Source organism: Solea solea, chromosome 5 (assembly GCF_958295425.1).
Source record: "Solea solea chromosome 5, fSolSol10.1, whole genome shotgun sequence".
In the NCBI taxonomy this organism is placed as follows: Eukaryota; Metazoa; Chordata; class Actinopteri; order Pleuronectiformes; family Soleidae; genus Solea; species Solea solea.
In genome coordinates, this window is record NC_081138.1 from 26,626,053 (window position 1) to 26,639,605 (window position 13,553).

Below are 13,553 nucleotides of genomic sequence, written 5' to 3' on the forward strand. Positions count from 1 at the left end.
AGTTAACCGATATGAGTATTCTTTATCTGCCAATATTTAGATATCAGAGCAGCCAATGGCTGATATATAGTGTTTCTTTCCCCAGTATGTTAAATGATATGATGTACAAAATGCTTTATACCTAAATAAACAACACTGTTATCTAACAACCGTAAAAATAATGTTTTAATTAAATATTAAATAACATGAAACCAATAATGAAAATACTAAACAGTCAAATAAACTTTTGAAGGAAATAAAAAAGGTTGCACTAAAACACGATTTAGTTTCTAGGAACAGAAATGTGTGAACTAAACTCACAAGAATAAGTTATTTACTGATTAATAACAAAACTGTCTGATGCAGGTAATAAAATTAGAGAGCAGTATCTTGTCCAAAGATTTCTGTTGTTCTTGATATCGTTTTTCTAGAAGTGGAAGTATATAATTTTGCTATTCACATTTCAGTTTTACTTTGTTATATCAGCATAGGGCTTATCAGTTATGATCCAAAATGGTGGCCGATGAGCATTTATGAGCATACGTTGGTAATAAGAACAAAAACATTTTATTGTTTTCTTTCATTCTTGTCAAATGTACAAATTTGAGAAGTTCTTCTATTTGTTTTACAGCAGCTGGCATCTTCAATGTTGCGTTACTGCCTCCCTCTGGATTTAATTATCCGTTTGTGAATCCATCAACTGTTAAAGTCTCGTAAGAGACAAAAAAAATTATCTCAAATTGTTTTTCTATTTGTGGAGCCAAACAAGATGTCCTTCAAGCACAAAACAAGATCAACATAGATCTAATCAAATGCAAATCGCTTTACAACTTGCCAAACATCCGGAGTGTGTTCACAGGTCCAAAAGAAGGGTAGACAGTGAGTAGTTGCATGTCGCAGAAAATGCAGGATACATCAATATTCCTCCTTAATATCATCAAAAGTGCTATTATAGATATGATATTTTTGACTTTTAGTGACTAGATTTCTGTTGGGAAGAGTCCTGCTGAGCCAGTAACATCATGAGAGTCTACAAATAACTTAGAGCAATGATACAACTCAAGAAAAAACGATTTCTTCAGGGCTCCTTTTCTGAGTTAAAAAGATTTTTTTATTCCACTTCAACCCTATTTCCACACCCTGTAGCTAGTCAAAGGCAGGTAAATCTTTTTAGTGCTGAAAGAATTTAGTTTATTACCAACAGGCAACAGTATACATTAAATACTGTGTACACGGTTTTAACACACATTTGAATTCCTTTTGTACAGAAATGAAGTGTTTGTGTGTTGTACATGGGTCTGCCAATCAGGAACATGAAAAAACAAAAACAAGTGTCAGTGATTTCCTCTCGTCGGGACAAAACAACACACTTTGAACATGTTCTTGTGGGTCTGAGTCTTCTTGTTGGCATTCGCAAAACCTGTGCTGCAGCGCTCGTCTCGGAGGTTATACTTGAAGAAGCACAGTAGCATATTTTATGGATGTATTCAAACACGCCATTTTCCTCGCCTCATGATTTTTACATGTCATCATGTGAGCTTGCTAACAATGGCTTGGTTCAGAGAGTTCAGCTGATTTGTCCATTTGTCTAAAGCTGTGTAGCGGGCCCCTCCTCTCTTCTGGTAGTCCAGTTCTAGTAGCTGGTTTACTTGGTCAATACGGCCATGGATTGTGCTAAATAAAATGAACAGACAGTGAGAAAGAAACAATTTAGTTAGACTCACATAATTGACTATATAGTGTTGTATTTACACTACATCTAAACTGCCAAGTCTGTGTACTTTGGGTGATGCAGAAAAGAAAATAACTGCAACAAATGATGCAGCATAGGTTCTTGAGTGCTTAGAAATAAAAAACAAAGTTTCATTCTTAAACATGAGAGTTGTGTTTTGTACGATTGCACTTGTGTCTGCTTTCAAGTTAGCCATATTTTTTAATTTTAACATACCAGCACAAGGCACGATATAAATAATTATGAGTGTAAAGAAATCACTCAACATTTCTTAGTAAATTTGTTTTAGTAAATCTAAGTCAGCTGAAATTTTGATTTACATCCAAGTCGCGCACGACAGCAAACCAGTGCAGCTGGTACAAGACGCGGAAATAACAAACTACTATCAGCGCAAGCCAATCAAGTAACAGAAACTGTTAACTATGAGGAACGACGACTATTTACGGGAAGGAGGTGATCATTTTTTTCTCAGACTTCTCAGTAGTCACGTGGGGAAACTTACTTATCCAAGATGCACTGCACCAGCAAACTCTCCACATCACACACATCGATGTTCAGCTCCTGAGACAACAGAAGCAGACAAGAGTCACATATTTTCAAATTGAAATTTCGAATTAGCAATGGCTGCAATTTAATTTTACCATTTTTGAATGTTATTTAAAAATGTGACAAATGATTGAAGCAATCTTTACTTTTAGGATCTCATCTTTGCATTAGAGTAAAGTACTTTATATGTTGATATATTAAACTGTCACTCGACATAAAAAGTGACCCAAATCATGGTTAAGATACAATGTGACACACGAACCACAAAAACCACAAGAATGGGACTGATTAGAAAAGAAGTCAGTTTTGAAACCAAGTAGATGTTTGTGTCAAATGGATAGAAATTTCCTCAAGGAGATCCTGAGAAATTGTATTCATGAGAGTGAGAGAGGCAGGCCAATAAAAAACTACAATAACAAAATAACACCTTTGGCCTCAGCAGTTGACAGAGCAGATACCGCGCCCCTAGAGAACTCAGATACACAGACTACATCTCAATATTTTCATTTGAAAATGGCTTTTTCAAATCTGTGCCAAGCACCAAGAAGTAATGTGCGGCCAGCTAATTCTCTCCCCTGTAGTTATTTGCCTTGTTCCAGAAAAATACGAACAATGACAAACAACAAAGGTGAAAGGTAAAAGCTGATATTTTTCTTTTATTTGAAGCTGACTGTATGTTTTAACAGAGCTTTTCATCAATAGCAAAAAGTCAAGTCATGGCTGATAAGAACTATTCGGGAAGCAAATGTAGTCAACTGAGTCATAGTTTCCAAAGGTCTCAGTATCTGCCCATCGAGAATAAAGCGCATCCCTGGGACTTTCCGGAGCAAGATTTCCACCGTATTAAGCAAAAATGGAGTAGAGTGGATGTAGCCAAACTTGTTTTGTGTTGCTTTATAGGTTAAATTTACTTAAAGGCTTAATGTCAACTACAATAATAATTAGCTATTGCTATTCTTGGAAAGTCAGATAAAGTCAAATATTTTGATATCAGATTCTGCTAGAGTACTTGTGTGATTAACTGTGATTTTTCTGATTATACCTTTTGTCTTCAATGATATGACTGACTAGCTTTCAGAAGATGTCAATGTATAAGGCAGTTTATGATCATGTAGACTTACCTTAGAAATGAAAGGGATGTGTATTCTTGTGTACGGTTTGATGAGTTTGATAAGTACTTGAGTTCTAATGTTCCGCAGGAGCTCTGAAACACAACATCACATGATCAGCTATGTTTTAAAAGAACAATGTTTTTTTCCCTCTCTCAACACGTGTCATCCATGTGGACGCTGACTCACCCTCTATGTGCTCTCTAATGAAGGGGTCATCCATTATGTTACTGTGATTTGTTTTCAAGATTTTCTCAAATTCAGTGATGTCATTGTTCTGGTAGGCGCTGGAGGGGAATAAGAAGAAAAACAATCAATGATGTTACACTATGTACATTGTGTCTCTGTGACCCAAAGACAAAATCTTATTCTGAAGGCTGCCAAAAACCTTCCAAAATATCTGACTTTTAGGTAAACACTATTCTTATTACAGTTCTGGGTGTGCATTTTCAGTTTCTTGTTTATACAATAGAAACATGTGCAGCTTGATTCAGTGACTGCAACCTATGTAAACATGAGGACAAAAAAAAAAACAGACGCAGAAGATGTTCCAAAATCTGTAAAAATACAGTGAAATGTAAACTAATGGTGAACGAGCACAGTTGTAGCGAACTACACATCATATTAATTCAGTCCATTGATGTTGTCAATGTATACCAAAATGATTTAGTTTTAATGATTTCTTTGTTATATGGAGCAAAGAAACCGGAAAATATTCACATTTAAGAAGCCAAGAAATCAGAAAACTTGTTTTAATAATTGAATAATCAAATAATCGAGCCAGAAGTAGAATGAAACTGAGATGTACTAAATAAAAGCTGACCAAAGTTTCTGAGCACTGCCGGTAAAATTCACACAAATGTGCACCAAAATACCCAAATCTAAATTCTGCCAAGACACACACAGAAAAAAAAATCTATTTAATTTAACACTATTCTGACTCAAAAAGAATATGGTCCACAACGTCATGGAATCAATGGACACAAGCATAATAACAGCACCTCTACTGGAAAAATGCTACAGGAAAATAACGTAGGTCGATATATCTGTTTAAAAACATTATGGCAAGTGTTTATTAATAGCAATCTGGCTTTATTTTGTATATTACAGCCAACCACAAAAACATACCTTCCTCAACAACTTGGTTATGATCCAAAGATGCAGTGCACAAAGCCAGGTCAAGTGAAACACACCCACTGTGTTTCACTGTGTGAAATGCCAGCACACACCTAAGGTACATTTATGAGCTGTTCTTTCCCCTACTATGATCTAATGATATAAAGCAGTGACTCTGCCAAACACATACACGTGACATCAAACACTGATAAGATAAAAAGCTCAAACACATCATCTAAAACACATCTGATAAAAAGGATAAACTATACACTCCTAAACATTTTAGATTAGAGTTTACCATCTGCTAATCAATTTCTGCTTTTAAGTAGATGTTACAGTAGGAAAATGTAGGAAATAGATTTTTTTTTTTAATAGAATTTACAAACATGCATGCTTACCTTACTAAGTTTGTCATCGCTAGGATCTCTGGGTCATTTTTGTATGGTTTGGCCTTTGGAAAAAAGATGAAATGTCATAAATGGCACTTGAACTAAAGTCACTGTTCAATGAGTAAGCACAAAACCCAGACTGGCCGGTTACATGTGGCGTCTTTTGAATGTACAATTACATTATTTTTGAAAGTAAACATGCGTCACACACAAACAAGAGTGACACCATTAAACACGCCTATATTTCTGGGCATGTTCACATTTCTCCATGATGGAAAGATGGCCTTTTGATACTCAGGTGAAAGAAGTAGGTCAAAATGGTCTTTGTCCATGCTGAAAGTAGCTTTAAAACTACCATCATCAAGACGCTCACAAAGTACATTCAGTAATTTGTTCTCGTTAGACACATTCAAGCCGTTAGTAGTCTGCACATATTTCATAATCTTTAGGGCTGCAACTAACAATAATATTAATTGATAGTTGCAGCCTTAATAATCTTTCATAGTGAACATGCATAACCAAACCTATTTTCATACCTCTTGTGAGTCAAAGGGGTTTATTCCTGACTTCATCAGCATGTTGGCCAAGACCAGGTATTTCAGGCATGTTGTCCTCCTTGGGCTTCCAGACTCGTCATAGTTTTTAAAGGCCTCAAAGAAATCTGTATGCGCTTTCTCAAACTCACCCTCTCTCAAGTGCATCTTTCCACCACACTCTGGTCACAGGAAAAATTCAATTAACAGCTATAAGGTGCAACAAATGTGACATTGATACAACACAAATCTTATCATACCTCTGATAACTCCCATAATGAGCGGGTGGGGAATGGCAGATTTAATATGAAGTGACTGCTCATAAAGAGCTTTCAATTTCTTGTTGTTTTTTTGTGCCGTGTACATCTGGATCTCGAGAGCGTAGATCTCCAACAGCTGTGTGCCTTTCTTCAGGTCATCTTCTCCATCATCCGTCTGTGTAGAAACAGTACTACTACTTATAATGGTGTTCAAAAAACTTTTTTTGTATTTAACTATGGCATAATCAATAAATCAAAAAATCAAAATTGACCCAATTACCTGACATGACTGGTGAAGTTGCCGTAGGATTTTCTGCAGTTTTCCATACTCCTCTCTCTCCAAGTAGAGCTTCCCCAGCTGCAAAGAAAGAAATGTGTGGTTTAATAGGAAATGATTATGCTTTATTACATGGATTCAGAGAAGAATCTTTGTGTACCTTTGTGTTTGTTTTGAACCACAGCCTGTCATTTTTTGCATCTTTCAATGCCTCCAAAGTGGTCTCGTAGAATTCCTGCAGCAAATCCATCTTGTAAAATAGGAGACACGTTTTAGCAAAACACATTTCAAACATTTGGAAATCCAATGCCATGTTTTCACTGAGTGGAATGGTTCCCTTGACACAGTACGATACATATTTTTGTGCGTTTCCATTAGGAATACTACCAAAATAACTGTCCCCAACCACTCCATTATTTGGCACCCTTCCCTTGGGGTACAAGAGTTAAATGGTGCGGTACAGTCAGGGTGTAGCTAGACCAGCTCCACCCATTATAGTCAGATGATTGGACGACAGAAAAGCGTTACTCCCTTGCGATTGGTGAAAACTCCCATGAAAGTTGAGGAAAAAGCCCAGTCTATTCTCATACAAAGCTGGATGTCTTCATGAGACAAACAGCCACAAATCAAGCTGCTCCTCAGATGTTTGGTGTCCGTGAAGACATGGTCACTGTGGTCTTTTTCTTTGTTATTTTTCTTCATATATATATATATATATATATATATATATATATATATGGCATTATTTCAATTCTTCATACACACACAACGTCTTTAAGCGTTATTGTACATGTGCCAGGACTGTATGTGGTGCTGTAACACTGCCACAAATACACAACAAAAAAGGAGGAAAAACTAGATTATGTGCAAAAAGTTTGCAAGCTGTGTACAAATTTTAAACACAAGAAGAAGACGACAATGACAACAGGAAATACCAAAGCAAGAGTGAGATCATCGTTTCCCCAAAGTTGCGTATTGATAGTATACACAGAAACGCAAGGATGGCATTTCAAAATGTTTACATCCTGGGAGCTGGTTTCCAAAAATAGCATTTTAGGGCTCCCAAGATGCTGGTTCCAAGTGGTTAAAAAAACCTGATTTGATTCTAACTCTTTTTGTGTGTAGGTGGACTGTGTGTCCATACCTGTTTGGAGGTAGAGATATAGTCCAGAATGGAGTTGATGGACTTCTCTGAGTAGTTCCTGGTGACAGCACTTCTGATGTATGTAAGAAGCTGCTTGTACCTGTTCATCATCTCTGGAAAGTTTGTCTGCAGGGTTGAGACACAAAAATAATAACTCTCACTTTAGAAATCACCTCTGATAGGACAGGGGGAAAGAAATGAGGGCATATACTGCAAAGAATACCAGCTTGAAGTTGATTTTAATCATCTGTTTCAATGCTTTGAATCCCCACTCTCCTTTCTCTCCCTCCAGTTCCAATACCTGAGAAAACGATATATTCAAAACATATGTCAATATCACGATTTTTGTTACACATAAACAGCATATTATTTAAAGAAATCACATATTATTTAAAGGAAATCACATGTGTTGGCTTCATGAGATCCATGTTTACATGCAAAAGACTTCTAAAGTGTTATTCAAGATTCTCTATAGATATATAAAGATAAGTATGGATAAGATCGGTTTGTCTTCCTGGGATGTTGCACGTTACATCATCCTGATAAATAAATTCATTGCTAAGTACATGGTCATAATTACTTATACTTTTGGCCTTTTTGATGACACATTGCTCCCACAGAGAGTTCAGATCAGTCATTATTGTTACGATGATTTATGAACAGATTTTCAAAATATGATTTGGGCGGTTCCTTGCCTTACTGCCAAACTGTTGATGCAGCAAATAAAATAATTTGTAAGGAGGCTCTCAATGTACAATAAATATATTGTACACATGATGGGTGTTGAGACACCAAAGGAGCAGTAAAATAAACCCTCACCTCTACTAGTGTACCAGTGTACATCATCTGTGTAACAATCCTGTGGCACTGCATTTTTTTAAATGTTCTATTTTATTACTTTTTACTGTTTACACGTGTCTATTTATAACCTTTTTGCGTCTGCAGCAAGTGAATTACTCCAGTGTGTCATCAATAAAGTCTAATTTAATCTAAATTTTCATTATAGTATGCAGCCCTACTAATCCCACTGTTCAGCCTTTTTTGAGGTGGCTTCTAGGGTGAGTTGTGGCAAGCTGTGTTGTTTATTGAGTCTTTTCTACTTCACCTTTTGGAAACTGCTGAGTGCAGCTTTGGGGTCATCCTCCTTCAGGGCTTTTGAATTGTAGTACTGGTTCTCCAGGTCCACATTTGGCTCGGAGTTACTGTCCTCTGAATATTCCTGCGTTTAAACACATGCATGTCAAAGTCACGTTACCAAATAAAACACAGCACTCGTTAGCATGCTAACGCAATGCTAAGCAAAACAACACAGACGCCGTGGTTTCGTAATGAGCACAACGAGTTGCCTGTGGTTTCAGTGTCTGTAATTTAGACCACACAATGCATACACTTTAATTCAGCTAACAGGTGGTCGCTTAATATACATTATATCAACCGGGCACCTGGTCGTTAGAGCTAACTGCAGTTAGCCGGCTAAGAAGCTAGCGACAGTGACCCGCTCTCTACTTGTACTAGCCAACATGCTAAACAGCTAGCCATGTCCGCACTGGACTCTGTTAGCGGATAAAAGCGAGTGAGTTTCAAAGGCAAACGTAGTTATTTCAGTTGTAAATACCAGGTCGTAATCCTCTTCATCGTCGCACATGAAATCATCTTCCATGTCAGACATCTTGGCGACGTTTCCTAGTCCTTACTCAGAGACAGACGGTGGCCCGGCCTGTGCTGTGTTTCGCGGCCGTGGTGGGATGATGGTGTGACAGCAGCACTGAAACAAGCAGGAAGCCGTTTGTGTCGATAGATGGCGCTATTGGATCGTCAAAGACAACCAACTGCAGAGCAGACAGGCTTTTTACCAACCACAGTCTCACAGCGCTGCATGGTAAAGCGTGACAGTGCTATACTGGAATTTTAGGATGTTGATGTGAATTTTTTTTTTTGTTTTCATAAAGAACAAAGCATAATTTGTTGCATGTATGTATGTATGTCAGTTGTACAGTCAAACATATTATGCTTTGTTCTTTTTGTTATCTTAAAGAACAAAGCATAATCTGTTTGACTGTACAACTGACATACATACATACATACTGTATGTACACAGATCCAGCGCAGATAATATACTCATAACACAATCGACAACATGACATCACAAACTCTGATTCTCACCTCTTCAGACATGCTTATTCCCTCTCGACTTGCTTTATATTTCTTATACTTTCATATATTTTTACTTCAATATTCTGATCATTTCTCGTTCATTGTCTACTTCAGCCATTTCCAAACGTAAGAGTATCGGGAATCCTCAGGACCCTGATCAACACACAAGACTAGGATCAATAATTCCCATATTATTGTTGTCATGTGTTACATGAGATAAAAACTTGCACAGATTAATAGTCAGTCCACTTCACTTTCAACACAGACATGTGGTTGCAGCTGAGCTCCATGCAATACTAATTTATACTAAGTTTTAGCTTCACAACAAAGTGCCATCAACATAAATAACAATTTACTAATGAACAAATTAACATTAAGTGCAAATCCTAAAATGTTAGGCCAGCATATAATCCTAAAATGTCAGGCCTGTATGCTGATCAGCTGACACTGGATACTTACACATAAAATGTCACAATATTGCTATAAATATATTACCTGCAATACTAGGTCAGATAAAAGAAAAATAACACATAATTTAAACTCCATGGCTTTGTTGTATTCCTTATAAGCATTTCTTAAAATCTATCGTACACATTTTAAAGCAATTTATAACTTGATTAGAATACATTTATTTATATATAATGACCTTTCACAGGCCACCTGCAGTACCGTCACGGCACACTGGGGGGCAGCGGCCCACACTTCACTGATCAATCACTGATCTAGTTCATCATCGATGACCAGGAGGAAGAGTGAGACAGAGCCCTGTTAGACTCTTGTTCTGACCTCAGAACGGTCTCAGTTGGCCTGCAGGAGTTATCATGTAGATCATGCTATGGTAGGTGTATTGGATGAGGTAGATCAGTTTCTCGTTACCTCCATCCACACCGTCATAGTCAATGAAGTTCAAGACTGTGACTGCCCTGTAATTTGGTCAGCACAGGACCTCAGAGCTTGGTGTCAACTCTCATACTTATCCTCATTTTCCAAAATAACTCTGCTTAGAACCATGTAGGTCTCTGATAGAAGCATGATCCCTTAGTAGTTGTTGTAGTCCTGGAGGCCCCCTTTCTCTGATTCCCTCCTTCGACTCAGTGAGGATGAGTTCCCCCTCCTGGATCTTGCTGAAGAGGATGTTGATGCCCATTTAATTTTCAGCTTCAGTGACTTCTGCCGGTGTCTCATCTGGTCCTGTTGCATTTCTGTTCTTCAGAGACAGTATTTACAGAGCCCCAGGAACGACATGAACAAACAAATAAAAACATTGTGGTCTCAAAATATTAATTTGTGGCCACAACATACTAACCTGGGTGTGTTTTTAGCTATCTCTATGGAGCCGGCGTCCATAGAGAGTAAACAAAGGTGCAGTGATGGAGACAAAAGCCTGACATTGCAATGAATCATTAAAGTAGAATTTTGAGAGTCAGAATGCTTTACCAGCTGAGGTACGTCTTGGACGCTGGGATAGATTTCATTACTGACGAACGACAAGGCTCTGGAAAGGATCACGGTTACAGGTGGATGTATACAAAATGTCAACAACAAGGTATTCGTATCAGAAAAGAACAGTCTTGTACTTGAAAGGGATACTCGAGTAAAAGTATCTTACCAGAAAAACACTTTGGTTGAAGTCACTTTTTATAACAAGTAAAAGTCTTAAAGTATATGACCTTTACTGTACTTAAGTATCAAGTCATTTTCTGATATAAAATGTATTTTAGTTTTAGAAGTTAAAGTAAAAGTATTAAAAAAGTGAGGAGTTAGAATTGAGCCATGGTAGGGCAAATTGTCTTTTAACTGGAAGGTTGTGGGATCAATCCCTGGCTCTGCTAGTCTATGTGTCCTTGACAAGGACACTTAACCCCATGTTGAAGTGTGACAAAACTATAGTGTAAAGCAGCTCACCAAGAAAAGCTCTATATAAATACACACCACTACCAACTCTTCTTCTGATTTTATTTGGTAATAACGAGTAACAAAGATAGTCAGAGGAAATGTAGTGGAGTAAAAGTAAAAGTTTCTGTAAATATAAGTAAATAACAAAGAAAAGTACAGATACTTTAATTTTGTATTTGAGTACAGTAACAAAGTATTTATACTTTGTTACATTACAACAGGATTGTCCTCTCTATTGACAAACCAACAACAAAGTTACATTGTGTTTTAATAATGCAACGACAAAAAAAGAAACCCATGAATTCATATTTAATTTGCACAAAATACTAATTGCCAAGAATTTGTGTGTTGTGAGCACAGTTCACATATTTTGTGGCCACAGTTTCCATTTGTTTCGCGCGTCACGTCCCACAGGGCACCATGTGAAACGCTTCATCACCGCAGACATGACTTAACTGTTCCGAAAACCTACGCCATCAGCTTGTGTGTCATCACTTAATGTGTCATAAGTTTATATCCAAAAACGGATGAGTGCGAGTGAAAAACAAAAAAAAAGTCCATCATCTGACGCAGTCAGTTTGGCCATAATATTTATAATATTCAGACATGAATCACCAACACCAGTACTAGAGAGAGAAGAACCTATTCACAGACTGATGTTGAACTTTGAAGGCATTTATAAGCCTCACGATAATATAACTTTTGCAAGGGCGCATGTATACAAATGAGTCACAGACAGTGCACTTTCCTTCGTTATATAATCTTTTATGTTCGCACTGACAGATTAACTACATCTCCTACACAGAGATGACCATGTTGGAGATGCAGTAAATCCCGGGTGTGCTGAGGATGTCTACTGGTTTCACAGAGAAACCAGAATATTCTAATTTCTCTCTGCATCAGCCCTGGTGACTTGTGCACACATATTTGTTTTATGTGTCAACAAAACACTAAACAAATGCAAACTAACGGAATCCACCACATCAGAATTACTGAGGGTTTCAGACGAGAGACACACATATTTGTCATGACAACAACCTCACAACCTCGTGAAGTCTTTGATAGCTGAAATACAGCATTATTACCACAGACTGATTGACCTGTCAACATATTCACAGTGTCTCTAAAGTCCTGTGGTGAGCAGAGGCTGAAAAACAGTTCTAATGCACCAAATACTTGTATTTATCTGACCGTGTCAGAGTGACAGTGAGATAAACACAAGTTAATCAAACCTACTGACCCTGTTTACAGATCCAAAAGTGTGGTATTAAGCTGTATAAACACCTTCATCTTTCAGATATCCGATGATTCACTCGATAAAATTAGTACATTTGTATTAGTCCCTGGGCGTAAATGTATACACTGGGCTTTATAATCCGTTTTATCTTTGTTTGCCAAAAACTGTTTTATGCCGAACCTAATAACCTTAATAGAGTTAATAATAATCTAATTTCTGACAGTTCCTTAAACATGAGACAAGCACCTTTTTAATGTAGTTCCAGCATGGCATCTGGCAGCAAAAGCCTTCATACCACTCTCAGCAGGCCGCCTGCTCTGCTCGTATACTCGACACAAATGGCTCTCACCACTGAAGCTCTCACACGAGGGTGCTAATTCTTTTTGCACCACAGCCAATTCCCCTGTACCTCATTACTCACGCATGCACACACATAGTTTCATATATACTGTATATATGTATATATCTCTCTCTATATACATATACATATATAAATGTATGTATATATGCGTGTGTGTGCCCTAATATACTGTACACACCTGTTTAATCATGCGTGTCTGTGCACAGACATAAAGTGAAATGCCCCCAAAACCTGTGCAGTTGCCAGCCTTCAACAAGCTGCCCCCGGGTCATCATATCTGTTCTCACTTCTCAACTTGTGCAAGATGCGTGACTAGCCAGTTTGTTTTTCTCTTTTTATTTTTTTGTTGCTGTTTTCATTTTTACAAGGTATGTAAAAGCGTGTCTCTATTTTATGCAACATCTTCCATCAAGTAGGGGCTGTTATTTACAGATGAAATCCAATTTGCAAGAGCTGAAGCAGCCGCCGATGCCAAGTCCGCACGCACGCCCACTGCATCACACGCTAGAATAATATGGTATGTGTGTGGTATGTGGCCCGCGGTGCTGGGGTGCTGGGCTGTGTGGAGAGTTCTTGTGTATTATAAATGTAAGTGGGTAAGAAAAACATTCATTCAAATAAGGATTAGCTTGTGGATAAAGTGCTCAGGACATTACTCTTTCAAGTCATTTTTCATTGGAATAGAATAAACACGCAAAAACCCCAAATTAAAAGGAACATTTGAACATTTCTGGAGATGTTACTTTTCTTACAAAGAGTCGAGGAGAAGATGTCTGTATTTAATGTTACATAGACAGGAAGCAGGGAGAAACGGCAGGTC

General features: G+C 37.6%; 1 protein-coding gene across 1 annotated transcript; it reads right to left on the bottom strand.

Annotated features, from left to right (window-relative positions):
• Window positions 1–1,067: 1,067 nt before the first annotated feature.
• On the bottom strand, window positions 1,068–8,858 carry cops2 (COP9 signalosome subunit 2). The gene is made up of 13 exons (XM_058630279.1): window positions 8,701–8,858; window positions 8,191–8,304; window positions 7,309–7,386; window positions 7,086–7,211; window positions 6,102–6,191; window positions 5,945–6,022; window positions 5,665–5,839; window positions 5,408–5,586; window positions 4,881–4,933; window positions 3,556–3,653; window positions 3,379–3,461; window positions 2,214–2,272; window positions 1,068–1,653 (listed from the first exon to the last, which is right to left on the bottom strand). Exons 1-13 carry the CDS (start codon window positions 8,752–8,754, stop codon window positions 1,509–1,511), a joined length of 1,332 nt encoding a protein of 443 aa, XP_058486262.1. The 5' UTR covers window positions 8,755–8,858; the 3' UTR covers window positions 1,068–1,508.
• Between the last annotated feature and the right edge of the window lie 4,695 nt (window positions 8,859–13,553).

Bases quoted from the DNA above. Each gene is read 5' to 3' on its own strand.
- cops2 (XM_058630279.1), bottom strand. From the start codon at position 8,754: ATGTCTGACATGGAAGATGATTTCATGTGCGACGATGAAGAGGATTAC. The intron at 5,840-5,944 runs GTAATTGGGTCA...GTTTCTACACAG, and splicing joins AACTTCACCAGTCATGTCAG to ACGGATGATGGAGAAGATGA. The intron at 4,934-5,407 runs GTATGAAAATAG...TTTTTTCCAAAG, and splicing joins ACCCCTTTGACTCACAAGAG to GCCAAACCATACAAAAATGA.